The sequence below is a fragment of the Pararge aegeria genome, chromosome 27 (assembly GCF_905163445.1).
Source record: "Pararge aegeria chromosome 27, ilParAegt1.1, whole genome shotgun sequence".
Classification (NCBI taxonomy): Eukaryota; Metazoa; Arthropoda; class Insecta; order Lepidoptera; family Nymphalidae; genus Pararge; species Pararge aegeria.
Window position 1 is genome coordinate 4,483,082 of NC_053206.1, and position 19,555 is coordinate 4,502,636.

The 19,555-nt window shown below is 40.8% G+C and overlaps 1 protein-coding gene across 1 annotated transcript in view; it reads left to right on the plus strand.

The window, feature by feature from the left end:
* LOC120635821 overlaps positions 1–18,957 on the plus strand; it is a 53,164-nt gene extending 34,207 nt beyond the window's left edge. The window contains exons 3-4 of the mRNA XM_039906986.1: positions 13,103–13,304; positions 17,613–18,957. Coding sequence (XP_039762920.1) covers positions 13,114–13,304; positions 17,613–17,727 — 306 coding nt within the window. The 5' untranslated portion in view covers positions 13,103–13,113 and the 3' untranslated portion in view covers positions 17,728–18,957. The remainder of the gene's footprint in view (positions 1–13,102; positions 13,305–17,612) is intronic.
* Positions 18,958–19,555: the final 598 nt, after the last annotated feature.

The following is a 19,555-nucleotide window of genomic DNA, read 5'->3' on the forward strand; positions in this document are numbered from 1 at the left end:
AGTATCTTCTTTGCGGCCAGTTTTGGAAGAAGAAGATTTTTCTGTACGCTGTTGGTTAGTTTCAGCACTTTCTTGTTGGCTTTCGTTCATTGAGGTGCTTGAGCTAGAATCTGATGAGCTCTCATTTGTCTCAGTAGTGTCCTCTTTACGGCCAGTTTCGGAGGAGGTAGATTCGTTTGTATTCTGTTGGATAGCTTTGCCACTTTCTTGTTGGCTTTCGTTCATTGAGGTGCTTGAGCTAGATTCTGATGAGCTCTGATTTGTCTCGTCGTAGGTTTTTCGACCCTGGGATATTGTGCCAGTGATCTTCTTATTACTTTCGGTAGTATCTTCTTTGCGGCCAGTTTTGGAGGAAGAAGATTTTTTTCTACGCTGTTGGTTAGTTTCAGCACTTTCTTGTTGGCTTTCGTTCATTGAGGTGCTTGAGCTAGAATCTGATGAGCTCTGATTTGTCTCGTCGTAGGTGTTTCGACCCTGGGATATTGTGCCAGTGATCTTCTTATTACTTTCGGTAGTATCTTCTTTGCGGCCAGTTTTGGAGGAAGAAGATTTTTTTCTACGCTGTTGGTTAGTTTCAGCACTTTCTTGTTGGCCTTTGTTAATTGAGGGAGAGTCCGATGAGCTCTCTTTGGTATCACTTAGATTTTCTTTTGCTGTAGTGCTTGGTGTTTCTTTCACTTCACTGCCCTTACGTGACAATTTTCCTTGTGAGGCATCCTTGGGTGTCTGTCTACCATTGTTTTCGGGTACTCTTCTAACTGATTGGGAGTTAGGTATTAAATTCTTTGTTTTATCAACTTGTGGCCTATTTTTTGGTTCCTTGTCTTTGTTAGTTACGTCTTTTTTACTAGGTGGTTGTTTGCCTGATTTACTTGAACATCCTCCTTTTGATTTTTCGCATAGTTTTTGCTTCTTTGCTGATGTTTGATGCACTTTGCGTGGTTGACCATCACGTTTGGGTTTTTTTCCACCTGACGTTGGCCAAGGTTTTGTATTCTTAGAATCTTTGGCTGATAGCTTATTTTTTTGTTCCTCATCTTTCTTTGGTTGCTCATTTTGAGGTTTATTCGGAAATAAGCCTTTTGATTTGTCGCATAGTTTTTGTTTCTTTGCTGGTGTTGGTTGCACTTTGGGTGGTTGACCACCAAGTTTGAGTTTTTTTCCACTTGACGTTGGCTGTTTGTCAGAATGTTTGGCTGGTAGCTTATTTTTTAGTTTCTCGTCTTTCGTTGGTTGTGGTTTATTCGGACACCCACCTTTTGTTTTGTCGCATAATTTTTGCTTCTTTGCCATTTGTGATTGACCATCAAGCTTGGGTTTTTTTTCTCCAAATTTTGGCCCAGGTTTTGAATTCTTTCGTTTTTCACCTTGTTGTGTGGTATTTGGTTCATTGTCTCCCTTAGGTCCATCGTCTCTATTTGGTCGTTGTTTATTAGGTTTATTTGGGCATCCTCCTTTTAATTTATCGCATGCTTTTGCTTTTTTGGATGGTATTGGATGTGGTTTAAGTTTTTGACCACCAATTTTGGGGACTTTTTCATTAGCGTTGGACCATTCTTTAGGATTCTTTAATTTTTCACCTGTTTTTGTAGCTTTTGGTTGAATTTCTTTCTTAGGGCCATCGTCTTTCTTTGGTGATTGTTTCGGTTGTTTATTTGGACATTCTCCTTTTGATTTGTTACAGATTTTTGGTTTATTTGATGTTGCTACTTTAGGTTGTTGACCACCAACCTTGGGCGATTTATCACTAGATTTAGAAAAAGGTTTTTCCACTGGTGACTTACTTTTTGGTTTCCTCTCTTTCTTAGGTCCTTCGTCTTTCTTTGGTTGTTTATTTTGTGGTGGATTCGGACATCCTCTTTTGGACTTTTCGCATGGTTTCGGCTTTATTGCTGGTGCTGGATGTACTTTGGGTGATTGACCATCAAGTTTGGTAACTTTCCCACCCGATTTGGCGCACGGTTTTGGATTATTTGGTATTTCAACTTGCTTATTTTTTGGTTCATCCTCTTTTTTTTGTTGTTGTTTTTGTGGTTTGCTTTTGCATCCACCTTTTGATTTATCACATGGCTGGATCGAAGGTACTGGATGTGGTTGTGCACCTTGCGACTTAGCGCATGGTTTTTTGGTAGCACCTAATAAGAGTAAGCATTTAGAGTTATTAAAATTAAAATTTAAGGTCTGGTCCGGTCATCTTCCTTACATTTGAGTTAGGAAACAGGTTAGTCTAGGTAAAGAGATCATAGAGATTTTTTTGGCATGACTTTAGATAATCTCAATGGGCACCCCACTAAGTTAGTATCTTGGTGACCATTAAGATACACTAGAGGGTCTACTAAGCGCGGCTGTACAGAGTAAGGAACATACCGAACCCTCATTTAGCCAATATTGCATGCAGTGCATTGTGTCCAAAAACAGTGAAAACGTCCCGCGCGTCTCATTTCACACACGTGGAATTTTTTAGCCCAAAAATTTTTTGTCATTTTCCCCATTTTAAAGTAAACAGTTGGAAGTAAGGTAAACTGCGTCAAGTCTTCGATGACGAATGTCTTTTTAGTTGACAGTCGACCTGATCCACAAATTTAAAGTCGCGCAACGCGCAATGGAGCGAGCTATGTTGGGAGTCTCTCTTCGGGATAGGATTCGTGAAAAGCGACGAAAATCCTTAGAGGAACAAAGGTCACCGACATAGCTCAAAGGATAAGCAAGTTGAAGTGGTGGTGGGCGGGTCATGTCCGTCGTAGGACAGATGGCCGTTGGGGCAGACGTGTTCTGGAGTGGAGACTGCGAATCGGTAAGTGCAGTGTGGTACGACATCCAGCCCGCAGGACAGATGACCTTAAAAAGGTGTCTGGAAGCGACTGGATGAGAAAGGCGGAGGTCCGTGTGTGGTGGCGCGCCCTTGGAAAGGCGCTATGTTCAGCAGTGGACGCTTGAGGCCTGTTGATGATGATGATGATGAAATAGAATGAAGTGGCTGAAGAATGAAGAGCGGCCATTGATACTACTACGGCTACGTCTACACGGTTTCTGCATTTTCTTAATTCTGTGCTCGGCTGACTGTGCTGTCGTTAAATTTTGACCGACCACTAGCGAAACAGCTACGCTTTTTAATTTTGCATTATTTCATACTGTGATGTCCTGATTCTAAGATGGTAGCGGGCTGACTTGTTATGGTGTGTTAGTTATTTTAAACCCAAACCCCCGATAGGTTTCTACGCAACATCGTACCGGAACGCTTTATCGCTTAGTGGCACGTCTTTGCGGTATGGTAACAAGCAACGGTCGCAGCCTCCCACCAGATCAGACCTGAGAAATTTTTGATGTTTTTAACTCCCAAATTGCCCCTGCCGGAGAAGGAACCCGGGACCTTCGGCATAAAACCGCAGCGCTCTCTGCGCCAGGAAGGTTTTCAGTGGGATAATTATGACTAAAAAGCTCTGATAGTTGACTCACCTACTACATTGTTGAGGACAACCTGCGTGCCTGAGAACAAAACATTTGTTTTTGTTTTATTACACTACCAGTTTACTCTCGACTGCAATCTCACCTGGTGGTAAGTGATGATGCAGTCTAAGATGGTAGCGGGCTAACCTTTTAAGGCGTATGGCAGCTCTATTTAAACGGTTTTTAGGAAATTCGGAAATAATAAATTCCCAAATCTCCCGTGCCGGGAATCGAACCCTGCACCTCCAACTTAAAACCGCATAGCTAACCGCTGCGCCAGGGAGCGCGACCAAATAATTTGCCTATTTGAATGAACTTGTTAATTTAATTAGGTACTAGCGTACCCAGCCCGCTTCGCCGGGCTAGATTTTTTTATTTTATTTTTTTTAAACAATAAACTTACATCATTAAATTTTTTATTTAAGACTCATAATATATTAAATCATTTATTTCTCTCCGTATTAATTCTCTTCTCGAGCGGGTAAAGATCATTATCCAGACCCCATGTACACCCAACAATAGAATATCATCATAGTAAATAAAAGCTGTATTTGACAGTTTGACAGTTCAAAAATAGGAGTGCTCCGATCCGTCACCAAACTTTACAGGATTACTCGCAAGATCAATCCGGAGATTCGCTGAAAGTTTCATTCCCACACTTTCTCTATTATATACTTATATAGATAGATACATTTTATTTTGTAGTTTATATTTGTTTTTGTTTTGTAAACTTTCTTGCACAAGAAAAAATGACAATGACAAAAACCCCCCGGGGTTGAGGTTTGACGGCCGATTGGCGCAGTTTGCAGCGACCCTGCTTTCCGAGCCCAAGGCCGTGGGTTCGATTCCCACTACTGGAAAATGTTTGTGTGATGAGCATGAATGTTTTTCAGTGTCTGGGTGTTTATATGTATATTCTATGTATGTATGTATATAATTCATAAAAATATTAATCACGCATCTTAGTACACAAGCTACGCTTACTTTGGGGCTAGATGGCGATGTGTGTATTGTCGTAGTACATTTATTTATTTTATTTATTATTTAATTAATGATAAATGAAGAATCACTAAAAATGGAAGATTCCACAGTTTTCTTGGGCATGACCTTAGATTGCAAGCTTCAGTGGGGTACCCATATAGATAAACTAGCAGGTAAACTAAGCTCGGCTGCCTACGCCGTCAGGAAAATTAGACAGATTACTGACGTAGAAACAGCAAGACTTGTTTACTTTGCGTACTTTCATAGTGTGATGTCTTACGGGATCTTATTATGGGGCAAAGCTGCTGATATTGAAACTATATGCATATTGCAGAAAAGAGCTGTACGGTCAATATATAAACTTAAATAACGTGAATCCCTCCGTGAAAAATTTAAAGAAATAAGTATCCTTACGGTAGCCTCACAATATATTTATAACAATATAGTATTTGTAAGACCGCTTTCATCTCTCACAAGATAGATAAATGAATTTTGAATTGTAAAATGTAAATTGTTAATGTTGGAAAAGAGCAACTGCTGAGTTTCTTGCTGGCTTCTCGGTAGAATCTGCCTTTCGAACCGGTAGTAGAGTCACTACACACAGACAGACTTGACGTTTCAAAAGTGCTTATATTAGGCCTACTTGAAATAAATGAATTTTGAATTTGGATTTTTTTTTGAATTGTTTGCCCCCCCATTCTTTTTTCAAGAAACGAGAAGACCCCGGTTCAAGTCCATATGATATTTTTCCCTTTTACGAGTATTTGCTATTTTTTTTTATTTTTTTTCGAAATTTGACTTACCAACTACATCGTTGAGGACACCCTGCTTTCCTGGGAACATAATATTATATTTTAATTTAAATTAACCGCCTCGTTGTTTAGTGGTTAGCTGGACATACCGATCACGAGGACCTGGGTACGTAGTACGAGTAGAAATAATATATAAATTATAATAAAACTGTAACTGGAACATCTCATATATTTTGAAATTTTTTACTGGGGTGTGCTTTATAATCGATACTGAGTCTAAAACAGAGTTTTATTTAATTTTTGTCTGTCTTTCGGCGGATTTAAATGAAACTTGGTATATTGGTAGCTGATATTCCGAGTCAACATATAGGATACTTTTTATCCCTATAAGCAATAAGTTTCCTCCGGGAAATGGGATGACAATTTTTTTCAGTTGGACAGATACGGTGAAATCGCTGACCCAGACAACTGTGGTGGAATGCTTTCGACACGCTGCCAACCGCCAAAAGAGGAGAAGACTCGCGCGGGAAGCCGTGCAATTCAATGACGCCTAGCGCCATGAAATTCATCTCAGCAGCCACGACCACTCTGCCAAGAGTGCACGACTAAGAAGACTACCAAGCATGTATTGTCTTATTTTAATAAGGATCAGATAAATATTTACGGAGATAAAGGACATAACTCTTTACAAATACAAGCCAGTCGCAAGGCATATGGGACAACGATCGAATGCATGCGTACCATCCTACTAATATTATAAATGCGAAAGTTTGTGAGGATGGATGTATGTATGTATCAACAAAAATAATGACAATTTACTAACTCAGTATACCACGTAAAATAATAGTAAGTATATTATGATGTTAGCATCAGATATGTTGCTTTTCGACTAACTCATACGTGGACGAAGTCGCGAGGGTCCGCTAGTATTATATAAATTTTATATTATTTGGATATTGTTTATATAATATACATTTTAACCCGATTGATGAATTCCTTAACGAGAGGGCTGCTTGTAAGCAGGCCACTTCGCTCTCATCTCTCACAGAAGTTAGAGTAGAGTTACTACAAAAGGACTAACTTGACGTGTCAAAAGTGCTTATAAACTAGGCCTACATGAAATAAATGAATTTTGAATTTTGAGAGCTAAAAAGGAAAAAGTATACTTGGGAGCTTGCCGAGATTACCGCCATGTGGAATGTTTAGTCGACCGTTGTTGTTCCGATAGTCGTTTCAGTCAAAGGTCATCTCGCGAAAAGGTTTTATTTATTTATTTATTTATTAGATTTTCAAGGAAAACAAACAGTATTATTACACATAAAATTAATGCCGTATTTTTGTATCACATAAACCAATGAAAATTCCACAACTTGGTTATACAGGTTCGACCTCCTTCGTTACTTGTTGGATCAAGGGTCGGATAGAGAAGGCAGTAGTCCTTGAAACGGCGCGTATTGTGAGGAGGTTCCTCACCCTGGAGCCCTGACCGCCGGTTGCTTAGGCATTTCAATGTTTTTTTTTTTTTTTTAATTTTCAATAGTCTTGTTTTTATTAAAATTTTATTCAACATTGTTAAGAATTTAAAAAAATATTTTAAATTATAGAAAATAAAAACTGGGTTAAACTTCTCTTATTCCCTCGTGGGCACGTTAATTCTGTCCCCTGACAAGGGATCGGGGGAAATATTTTTTTATATCCTGGCTATGCTTGCCGTCGCTTCGATTCGAGTCGGATATTGACTTGATTGATTGACAAGTTAAGCTATAATTTTCGGTTATTATAAGTCAGTAGTAAAAGTTGTCTTACCCACTACATCGTTGACGAGACCCTGCTTGCCTGGGAACAAAATATTTTATTTTAATACATTAATAATTCTTTTACAGTTAATTGTGTCAGACTCTGGAATTCCCTACCTGATGACATACGTCAGGCAAAATCCTTGCCTCTTTTTAAAAGTCGTTTGAAAAACTATTTTTTTTATGTATGTAGCGTTATAGTATGTATTTTATTATCATTTTATGTATGAACAATATATCTATATATATATAAATGTTATGTTGGTTTGTGTTCGCTTCAAAAACTCAAAAAGTTCTGCACCGACCGAGCTGAAATTTACGCATGATGTACATATAATCCGCATCAAGAATTTTGTTTTTATCTATTTTTTGCATCAGTGCAAATCCGCGACTGCGAACAGTTATAATACAGTTTTTTTAACGATCGATGTACCAGTGACCGCGCCATCTGCCGAAAGCGAGAAAAACACTCGCTGACATATGTAAAGTCAAAGTCAATAATATCTTTATTCAATTAGGCCCATAGGTGGTGCTTTTGATGCGTACATAAGAATTACACGGTAGTGAGATGATGGCGATAACCACATTCGTAAACTTAAAACTAAAGCTACGAGGGTTCCAAACGCGTCCTGGTCTAAGAAGAAGCCCACAACAAACTAAGCCGGGTGTTTTTTTTTGTTATCACCATCTCACAATGTCATTTTAAATTATTAGAATTATTATTCTTTGTTTTGTTTCTCATTTCTCAAACATTCCATAAAAATGTGCCACAGCAAAGCATGGCTGGGTACAACCAGTGGCGTTCCTAGGGTTTTGAATTTGAGCAAGCCCAGTTACCTATAGGACAAATATAACTCTTCATGATCTCTAAGTCACTATTTTTGTTATGCTTAATGACAAACAATATCAACAAATCTTTGAAAAACACTAAGTACGATTAAGGTCAGCACGCGAATTATGATTGGAAATTTCGATTGATGATCGGTTGGATCAAGTAGTTTCAATGCGCTGTTTGCCAAAATTAAAAAAGTAATCATAGAACTCCAAGTGTTTCTGTGAGTTCTGCTCTCTTTATTTTTTATGATGCCTGGTAATTTATGTCATAACCAGCCGCGTTCTAACCATTCTTTTCATTAGAAAAAGAATATGCAACACCAACAAAAAATTTATTAGAATATAATCAAACAGAGTTCTACAGATTCATTAGGATGTCTTTTATGGGCAGCGTACAACTAGTATTATATATAATAACTATATGTGTAGTATTAGAATATCATGTAGTTTAGTTTGCAATATTTCGATGCAGGTAGAAATTTTTATTGCCGCACCAACCAGTTCCTTATAAGAACTACTTTTGCCAAAGGTTGTCTGGGCGAGATCGCTTTAGCGATAAGACCGCCTTTGCACACCTAAACTAGTTTTTTATTTGTAAATGTGCTTCTCTTTGTATTTTGTTTTTGTGTGTGCAATAAATAATTTAATAATAATAATAATTAGGCGACTGGGGTTCCGAGGCAATTCACTGGCAGCTAAGATGCAGAAAGAGGTGTTGCTGGTCTCGGCTACGATAGTCTGCCGATTCCTAAGCCTGTCGCCCTGACCCCCGGCCGTCTGGTCTGATCCCCTGCCGGGGTGTAATCCTCCGCCCGGTGCAAATATGTATTTGCGTAATGTATATTTAAGTTTATTAACCTGTATATATCTAAGTAAGTATATTAATGTTGTTTTGGCTCATTTTATGTATTTATTTTGTACACGGGCGTGAGAGTAAATCTTGAATTATAATTATAATAATAAAACTTAAACGAGACAACTCAACGAGTCGCGATGCTGAAGTGGCAATGGGCAGTCACAAAGCTCGGAGAAAGGACGGATGTTGGGGTCCCAAAAGTAGGTCATGCAAGTAACTTGCTGAATTAACTGGTGCAAGCTACTGGGCCTAGATAATTGCACGATTCACTGGTGCAGGTTACTTGCATTAACTACTTGCCTGAGTCACTTGCTCAAGTTACTCGCTTGTGTTACTTGCTCAAGTTACTTGCTCGAGTTACTTGCCCGAATAACTACTCACTAGTAGCTTGCGCCTGTGACTAGGGCGGAAAAAGGGAAGAAAAGTCGAGCGAGTAACTTGAGCCAAGTCACTTGACTTGGCTCAAGTTACTCGCTCCAGTTACTCGCTCCAGTTGCTTGTCCGAGTCACTGGCCTTAGTTACTTGCTCAAGTTACTTGCTCGAGTTACTCGCTCGAGTTTCCGCCTTGACAAGGGCAAGTGACTTGAGCGAGAGCTACTGGCTCAAGTTACTCGCTCGTGAGTTACTAGCTCAAGTTATTTGCTCAGTAACTCGCTCGAAATACTTGCTCAAGTTACTTGTTCAAGTCACTGGCGTGAGTTACTTGCTCAAATTACTAAAATAAGCAAGTATCTAACTAACTAAGCAAGTAACTTGAGCTAGTAACTCGAGAAAGTAACTTGAGCTAGTAACTCGAGCAAGTAACTCGAGCAAGTAACATGAGCAAGTAACTCGAGCAAGTTACTTAGTAAGTTACTTGCATGAGCTACTAGAGCTAGCTGCTGGCACAAGTTACTCGCTCGAGTTACTAGCTCGCTCCAGTACTTGCTAGTTACTTGCTTAGTGTCACTAAGCAAGTAACTAGCAAGTACTGGAGCGAGTGACTTGAGCAAGTAAGAAGCGAGTAACTTGAGCGAGTAACTGGGCAAGTAACTGGAGCGAATAACTTATGCCAGTAACTTGAGCGAGTAACTGAAGCGAGTAACTGGGCAAGTAACTGGAGTGAGTAACTTATGCCAGTAACTTGAGCGAGTATCTGGAGCGAGTAACTAGAGCGAGACACTGGAGCGGGAACTGGAGCGAGTTACTGGCGCGAGTTACTGAAGCGAGTAACTGGAGCGAGTAACTGGCGCGAGTACTGGAGCGAGTTGCTGGAGTGAGTTACTGGTGCAAGTGACTGGAGTGAGTAACTTGAGCGAGTAACTGTGCAAGTAACTGGAGCGAGTGACTAGAACGAGTACTGGCGCGAGTAACTGGGCAAGTAACTGGAGAGAGTCACTTATGCCAGTAACTTGAGTGAGTAACTGGAGCGAGTCACTGGAGCGAGTAACTTGAGCGAGTTACTGGTGCAAGTGACTGGACTCACTCCAGTGGCGTGAGTACTGGAGCGAGTAACTGGTGCGAGTAACTTGAGCGAGTAACTGCAAGTAACTGAAGCGAGTAACTTAAGCGAGTACTGGAGCGAGTAACTTAAGCGAGTAACTGTGCAAGTAACTTAAGCGAGTAACTGGAGCGAGTAACTGGCGCTAGTAACTTGAGCGAGTAGCTTAAGCGATTAACTGGAGCGAGTACTGGCGCTAGTAACTTGAGCGAGTACTGGAGCTTGTAACTTGAGCGAGTACTGGAGCGAGTAACTAGGTAAGTAACTGGAGCGAGTAACTTATGCCAGTAACTTGAGCGAGTACTGGAGCGCGTAACTTGAGCGAGTACTGGAGCGAGTAACTGACTTGTCCAGTAACTTGAGCGAGTACTGGAGCGAGTGACTATTAAAGTGACAGGAGGCACATGGTTTTAATTTTGCATGTGATGTTCGGGCTGTATCTGATTGATTTCAGAAAAACCATGGCAGTGGTTTACTCAAAAACTATTAGGTATTCGATTTCACAGACAAGTCTCAGAGTCAGTAAATAATGTACCTCTAAAGCATTTACAGTGAAGTAAAGTGAAGTATTATTTCGGTTTTCATTTACACGATGTATATAATCATGATATTTAGTATGCACGAGATTTCGGGGGTGATAAATCGATCTATCAATAAATTAATAATTGGAAAAAAATTCAACTTACCTACTACATTATTGAGGAGACCTTTTTTGCCTGAAAACAATAAAATAATTGCATTACATATTGTGTATTACTAATAAAAAGTTGAGCTCGGGCGCATACTTGAAATAATGTGTACCTACCTACGCGTCAATTTGTCGCCGCGAACGTGACTCCGAGCACACCAATTGTTATTGTAAAGTCAAAAGTCAAAGTCAAAAATATCTTTATTCAAGTAGGTATAGGTAGCACTTTTGATGCGTACATAAGAATTACACGCATTAATTAATTCGCCATGCTGTGGTGGCGGCCATCTTGGATTTGTAATTTGTCAGAGTGTATAGTATTCTAGCCTCTAGCCCTTTCATTTGATACACATATTGAGGGAGTTGTAAAACATATGTGATCCGCCATCTTGGACCGATTTTCATGAAACATAGCTACTCCTAGCTAATTCACCTTTCAAACGAGAAAATCAAAATCAGTTCCCCTGTTCGGGAAATACGATGCTATAGACATACACACACACTTATGTGTATTCTATACTTGTAAGTGGTAAAGGGCGTTTCTAGTGTCTTATTATTGAGATTTATAAAACTGTTACTGTGTCTGTTATTCAAAACGATGTATAAATTACTCGTGTGGATTGTTAGGGAGTATGGTAGTCGTACCCCTAATCGGTTTCTACGCGACATCGCACCGGATTCCAGAACACTAAATCGCTTAGCGGCACGTCTTTATCGGTAGGGTGGTAACTAGCCACGACCAAAGCCTACCACCAGACCAGACCAGAGAAAATTCAGAAATTATGAATTCTCAAAAACACGACCCGGGTTCGATTCTCGGCGCGAAATGTGCACACCAATTAAACTGGGAATGGGCAATTAATTGGGAATATTGATGACTATGATGATGATTAACGTAGAAGGAAGACATCGCGAGGAAACTGAGAGTTCTACATAATGTTCTCAAAGGTGTGTGGAGCCCACCAACCCGTACTGAGCCAGCGTGGTGGACTACAGCCTTAACCCCTTCTCATTGTGGGATTCGGAGGTTATGATGATTTATAGTACTTGTTAACTTACCTACTACATTTTGGAGGAGACCAAGTGTGGCTGTAAAATAAATACATATTTAATTTTATTTTTACAATTATATTTAAAAAGGTCACGTTTAGTGATAAGGGCGCCTTTGCACCCATTTGTAAAACCAGGGCACCCATTAATGAAATTGCTCGCGCAGAGTTCAGAACATACAGAACCCTCATTCAGCCATTATTGCATGCAGTGTATTGTGTCCAAAAAATAGTGAAAACGCCCCGCGCGCGTCTCACTGCACACGCGCGGAATGTTGCTGGCTCACAAAATTTTTCCATTTTCCCCGTCTTACAGAAAGTTTAGTACATTAGAGGTAAAATAATTACTGTCAACTGCTAAATGGTATGAAGTGTCTAACCGCCTCTTCGAGCAGCCATTCTAAAGTGGAGTGGTTTTTGATGCTTCAATATTAGTCGTGTACACGGTGTCTGTATTTACCTAATTCTGTGGGTGCTCAGTTAAAATGTATTTGAATGTTAAAATTTGTTTCGTCATCCCACAGGATATTTTCGTAATCACACACTTTACACCAGTGGCGTGCACTTCATAAATGCACTAAAGCACTGCCTATCCTAACATTTTGCCACTTTAGAGGAAGCTTTTTGCCATTTTGTTCATTTTACCTGCTGTATGCATACCCTGGTAAGAAACCAAGTGCACGCCACTGCTTTACACTTAGTAGCTAGTTCATAATAAAGAAACGGTGATAGCCTGGCGGGTAGGACTTCAACGTATGCAAAATTAAGCTTAATTTGCTATACTCCGCGAATAGCAGGAGAATCTGTACGGTGTTATTTATTATTATTATTAAATTCTTTATTGCACACACAAAAACAAAATACAAAGAAACACATTTACAAATAAAAAATAATAAAAAACTAGTTTAGGTGTGCAAAGGCGGTCTTATCGCTAAAGCGATCTCTCCCAGACAACCTTTGGCGATAGTAGCTTTAGTAGTACTTTATAATTTCTTCAATCCTTCCAGCATCCAGTTCTTTGTTGCGTTTTAGAATAGGGTTAATTTTCAAATTATTAAGAATGTAAATAATAAAAAACTTACATAAAGAAAACCACTTTTGTTTGTTTTATGTTTTTTTTTTTAAATATCAAACATACTATAAACTAAAATGTAATTAAAATATGTTTCACATTAGAGGAGAATTTCGAAATGGAATGCAATTTATGTTTTGTTACAGTACCAATAAAAATGGCGACGGTAAAACATATAGAAACAAAACGCATCCAACTCACTGACAATCGCCCAAGGGACGATATGAATAACGAGATCTCGTTTACATCCAGCGAAAGTTCGACCTCCGATCCGATCACGAAGTTCAAGAACTTCTATCGAACCTCGTATATACAGTCCCAGTCCGACAGCGAAGGCCCGCTAAGGAGGTATGTAACTTCGACCAATAAAAAACCAAAGCATGAATATCTGACAGGTATAAAAGTTTAAAAATAAATTAATCATCTAATAATAAAACGACCAAAATTATTGCCAATCTCGCACGCATAAAAGTTATCAGAACTTATGTAGAGCAAATGTATCAGAACTTATGTGTTATTTATAATTTCTTCAATCCTTATACTCCACACCAGACAGATCTTCGGCAATGTACCCTCTACGCACGTTTCGCTCCGAAACCGGATCATCTTCAGGAGATAAATAAATAAATATACTACGACAATGCACACATCGCCATCCAGCCCCAAAGTAAGCGTAGCTTGTGTTATGAGTACTAAGATGACTGATGAATATTTATATGAATAACATACAAAAATACTTATAAAATACATATACACAACCAGACACAGAGTATATGGATTGAAGAAATTAAAAATAACACCATACAGATTATTAAGCTTAATTTTCATAATGTATTATGAATTTCCGAAAAGTAACGCCTGCTTCTATCCAGGACTTCGACTTACCTTCGCGTGGAACTGCGTGCGTACTCAGTACCTGAAAAATAACAAAAAAAAAAAATTAAAAAAAAACCTTCACATTCTAAGAGACTTTCGAGACATAATAAACAAAGGTTTTTGTTTTTTGGTTTTTGCCTGGTGGGCTTCTGCCATGGCTAGTTACCAGCTCTCCGATAAAGACGTGCAAAGCGGATTAGCGTTTTGGTACGATGTCGCATAGAAACCTATTAGAGGTATGCCATAATCCTAACAGGTTAGCCCGTAACCATCTTAGACTGCATCATAACTTTCCCTGGTGGTGTAAGGGTGTGTGAGGGTGCAGTCAAGGGCTCATTTGTAGGAGCACAAAAAAATTGGTTGTCTGTAAAGTCGGCTTACTGACGATAGTTGAACGTGACAACGTCGTACGAAAATACTGATGGAATGGTTGCATTTTTCAAAAGCAACATTTTAATTTTATTTCTTTGATAGATATTATCGTTGCTGCAATTGACACCACATTCACTTTTCACTGCAGTTCATCCTTGCCGAAAACATGTAAATGTATTATTGTATAGAAGCTGTCCACGCGGACGCATCGCTCACTCAAGTAGGAGAGATACAGATGTCGAACGCGGAGGCCGACTGGGCCTCTTTGTCGCTCGTTCCGCGCTCTCGCTTGCACTTCAAGCCTTGAATGGAACGCCTCAGAGCGAGGTAACGCCGCATACGTCATGTTTTTTCGTGCGTGTGGCCGGCTCCATCGAATTATAAGACGTTGTCACGTCAAAAAAAGAGATCTTTTCCCTCACCGGTAAAGTAAGTGATATCTTATTGCTTAAATCGCTCATAACTCTGAAAGGTTAGAACTCAGTATTCGGTTTAAAGCTCTCATCACAAGGTGGCAAGTCTAACAAGACACAAAATTCTCGGCATTACTAGAGTCTTTACATGAACTCATGGAACAAAACTTACAAATTAAACAGTCAGTCGAATTTATATCGCTTAAAGACTTTCATTTTTAACAGCGGAAAGAAAAGTTAATAGAAAAAATATAAGTAGCTTGGAAAATAAAATAGAGGCTCTTGAACGGAACACCCGCATTACAAGTGAGGAAATAAGAAATATTCCTCAGAAACCGATGGAATCTCAGGTGGCTTTAACTGAAATTACCTTGAACATTGGTAGTACTAATACCGGTACAAACATCAGATATCAAGGATATTTTTAGAATTAATACAAAATCCACTACAAAACTGATAATAGCTGATTTTACCACTTTTGCAATGAAAGATAAATTTATTAGCTGTTTTTAACAGTATAACCAACAAAACAAACTTAAATCTCTAAATCGCTTGATATTACATTAAAGACGACGTAATAGTATTTACTGTTATTTATGTATTTATGAGTTGTTAAATTCTATATTCGTTTTTTTTTTATTTAATATTTATTATATTATGCATTATTTTAGAAGAAGAAGAAGTCTTCATTGCACTTACAAATAGCATAAAGCCAGGTCAACAAAATAAACGATAAAACAAAACATTTGCACAAAGGCGGCCTTATCGCTTGAAACGATCTCCTCCAGACAACCTTTGGTTTAAGAAACATATTACATAAAACGGGATAGTGCAATATCCAAATTTGCTAATTAAATACTTACTAGCGGACCCCAGGGCCAACTGTCGGGCTAATTTGTGGATCTTATCCATCCAGAGTGCCACCCAAACGCACACCAAAAAATTCATTCAAATCGGTCCTGCTGTCTAGGAGGAGTTCCGTGACATACTCACGCACACAAGAAATATATATATATATAAAGATAATATTATTATATATTTTATTTGTGTCATCTAGTTCAACTATTCGTTAGATCGCTACTAAGCGATAAAGCTGCCTTTCGTATATTGCTTCTGTCTATGATTTTTTTTATTCTTCTTTTTTTTTTTACTTTTAATGTATAAATAAATAAACTTCTTCGTCCGCGTTTATCACCAATCCAGTGGGAACCGTTTGTTCTTCTATTTATTATATTTATTAATAATTTTTGACGGCGCAGTGGGCAACGACCCTGCTCTCTGAATCTAAGGCCGTGGGTTCGATTCCCACAACCGCCGGTTGCTTGGGTACTCAAAAGCCCCGCAAGCGGAGGTGTGGTTTTTTTTTATAAATTTTTAATAGTGTTTTTTATTTTTCCCTGGAAAAAAATATAAATAAATGATAGATAATAATAATAGAGAAAAACACTTACACCGAGTACGGACACCAAAAAAAACAGGTAAAGATTCATCTTTAAGACCTGAGGATAAATATCCGTTTAGGCCAATGAATCAACTATGAAGGTAAACCGATCCCAGCACTTTTATACCATCAAAACTAAGTGCAAATATAATAAATATCACTTAAATAAATTCAACTAATAAAGGCAATAATATATGTTATTTCATCTGTTCAAATAATGCCATTGTTTAATTTTTATTAACACTTTTATTGCGTCTACTGAATACTTGTTTACCTGTATTGACGTGGTCGAAGGACTTACTTGCGTGTTTATTAAGAGCATAATACAGGTGGAATTCTCCATAGAAATGTTTTCCCCTGGCAATCTCCCCGCACGGCTAGTATGGGCAGGGAAAAATTTTTCTTTATATCAGTGTACTCCAGGCGAATTTGAACCACTGCTCAAGACCTGCTACTGTAATCCGCCGCAGGCTGGGTTGGAGACATGCGTGGCTCGGTAGTAGTTGTCTCGACGAGCAGCGCCGGCTCGCACCTTCCTACCCTCGAGAGGAGGTCCCGCAACCACAATCCCGGAACCCCCCCTCTACACACACCGTACACCATCGTCGGCGTGTATTTCTCTCCTAACCACACGCTGGCAGAATTAGAGGACTTTCTCAATTCAGTCAGCGAAGCCGTTCGCCGACACAACTCAGGGTGCACCCTGGTTCTTGGAGACTTCAATGCCAAGAACCAGGCATGGGGGAGTCCCACCTCGGACTGTAGTGGCAGGGCCATGTAGGTGTGAGCTATGCACTTAGGACTCTCCCTTCTCAATAGAGGGACACTCCACACCTGTGTCCGCGCGCAAGGAGGTTCTATCGTAGAACTGTTGTTGCGGCGCGTCGGCGTTTTATGCCGAACCAAACGCCAAGGGAACGTGTCCCACTGGGTGACGAGGCGCGAAATAAGGCAGGTATAAGAACCCTGCCTTATGTTCTGAGACAGAGTTGGAGCTCTGTCTCGTGCGCTGGTCGGCGCCCGTCTGCTGCGCACTCCGGTCGTGAGTTCCACCGTGTTCAGGTAGTCGTAGCCCGGGGTGGGGGTAGCGACACCGTTTTTGAGGTTGCAGGGTATTCTTCGCAATAAAAGACGAGATGTTTCTTGTTTCAATGCTCCGGGACGACTGATTGGCGGTCGGCCAGAGTGGCCTATTTGTATCCGTTTCTTGGTCGAGAACTCATCGTGAGCTATCGAGCATCAATGTGTCCGACCGCCAATAAAACCTTTCGGGGTCTTTTTATTTAATAATAATTCTTACTACTAAACAATCTAATCTTATTACTAAATAATTGTCTATATAACATTTAAATAATATCTATCTTACCTAAATATCTTAAATGCTAATATCTTATAATAATTATGCAACTATTTTTATTAATTATTTACTCTAGGATAAAAGCTAGTCGCCGACAACTGTCTTTTGCCTCCCCGTCGCTTGCCGATGGAGTTGCCAACTGGAGGGTGGAGGATGGGGTCGAGACCCTGTCGGATTATAAGTATGTCTGATTTCAGGTCTCGACTTCCTCGGTCATCGCGATGGTGCCTCCCCAGGGTCAAATGGACAAATGGACCGGGAGTTGGTCAGAGAGGCCTCAATTGTTCAGCGGTGGGCCTCTACCAGAACTGAAACAGACACCAGTGTTGAAGAACAGGCGAAGCGGTTACGTAAGGACCTCCCAGAGGTCTGCGACTCCACAATGCCGAGGGCTCGAGGATGGCGCCGTCGCAAACGGGTGTACTGGTGGAAATCGCGGTCCTCCGCAACTCCTGTCACAGAGCCCGCAGGGATGGTCTGGACACAGGTCTGGAGGAGCAGCTGCGGGAGGCTTGTCACCAGGCCAAGGTGGTACTTCAGCTGCCGATAAGCGGTGCCAAGGAGCGGGTCCGGGAGGAACTGCTGGAGGGCCTGAGTAGAGACTCCTAGGGACGCCCTTTTTGCGTTGCGAGAAGGAAGCTCCGTAACCAGGGGCCTCCGGCAACGCAGACCCTACAGCCGGAGTTCTTGCGGCGCATCGTTGAGGGACTCATCCCGGACTCCCAGGGACACGTCCTCCCAGCGATGCCTGAGGTCGAAAGGGATTCCGCCCCACAAGTCGATAGCGGTTCTGTCCCGCTGGTTACAGGGGGGGATATGGACGTGGCCCTGAGCCGCCTCCGGTCCACGGACGGCACCTGGATCAGACGGCATCCCGGTTCGGGTCATATATGTGACCCGGGATTTCCTCGAGGGAAGTCTGGACGCTGGACGCTCTGACGGCGTACCCATAGTTTTGCTCAGCGAGGTCGGGAAGGTCTTCGAGAAAATCCTCGCTGACCGGCTCGTTGGGCGCCTGGAAACTGTCGGTCCAGGGCTCTCGGTGGAGCATTACGGCTTCAGGGCGGGACGCTCCACCATTGACGCCCTGGAGTCGTTGAAGGCCCTTACGGTGTAACGTAATAAATGTCTATTTAATTACGTTACATAAATTTTATAAAATAATATTGTTGGAATTTGCGCGCGGGCAATCTTCCGAAATGTCGCGAAACTGGTATCCCGGCGCGAGGGGAGCGGTGCGCGGGGACCAACCGCGCTCGCGGCTTTCTAACTTCGCACGGCTCGTCAGTCGCCCAGGTCTCTGCTAGAGGCTGGACGCCGTGCGGCCGCCGCCGCATTTTTTTTTTTACGACTCTCACCTGATTGCTGCTTTTGCCTTAGACCTTAAGGATACTTACCCTCGAGCTATCTTAACCCCGTGTATCGGGTAAGTGTTGAACGATTCCTTAAAGTTTAGACGTTAGAATATCTTTTAATTAGGTAAATTACACGCATGCGGGTCGGCCATTACGCTCGTTGTCTTTGTTCTTTGTTCTCGCACATTGACCCATGCAATCGATCATATTTGGCTTAATCCTTGCATATTCTTTGTTAAAATTTCATCTAAATGTTTTAATTCCTATTTTTTTTATAATTAAGTCCCTATTTCGATAAATTCCCAGATTCTCATACTATAGTAGTTCTCTGTATTTTGCTAATAACCTCACGTACCTTTTGCTATTTGCTATCTTTTAATTAATATTAGTCTTAATGTCTTTTGTTTTATTTTAATGCTTCTCACGCTCTCATAATGTAAACTCCGTCTGATTGTGAACAACGCATCCGCCATCTTGCGCAGTGCTTGCCGCTTAGCTGAGCCACGTGTTTGCAATCAGACGAGTTGAAGCGGAATTATTTTTCACACGCTGGACGAAAATTCCAGGGTTCGAGTTTCGAGTTCCTCGCTTCAAGTTCGAGTTCAAACCCAAGTTCCGGGTTCGACTCTCTACTGTTGTCGACGTCACCTCCGACGCCGATCTCCGGGTGCAGCTGAAGACCACCTCGTCTTCGCCTGCCTCGCCTCAAGTCTCAAGTCTCAAGTTTCAAGTTTCAAGTTTCAAGTTCCGGGTTCGACTCCCTGTTGTAGTCGACGTCACCTCCG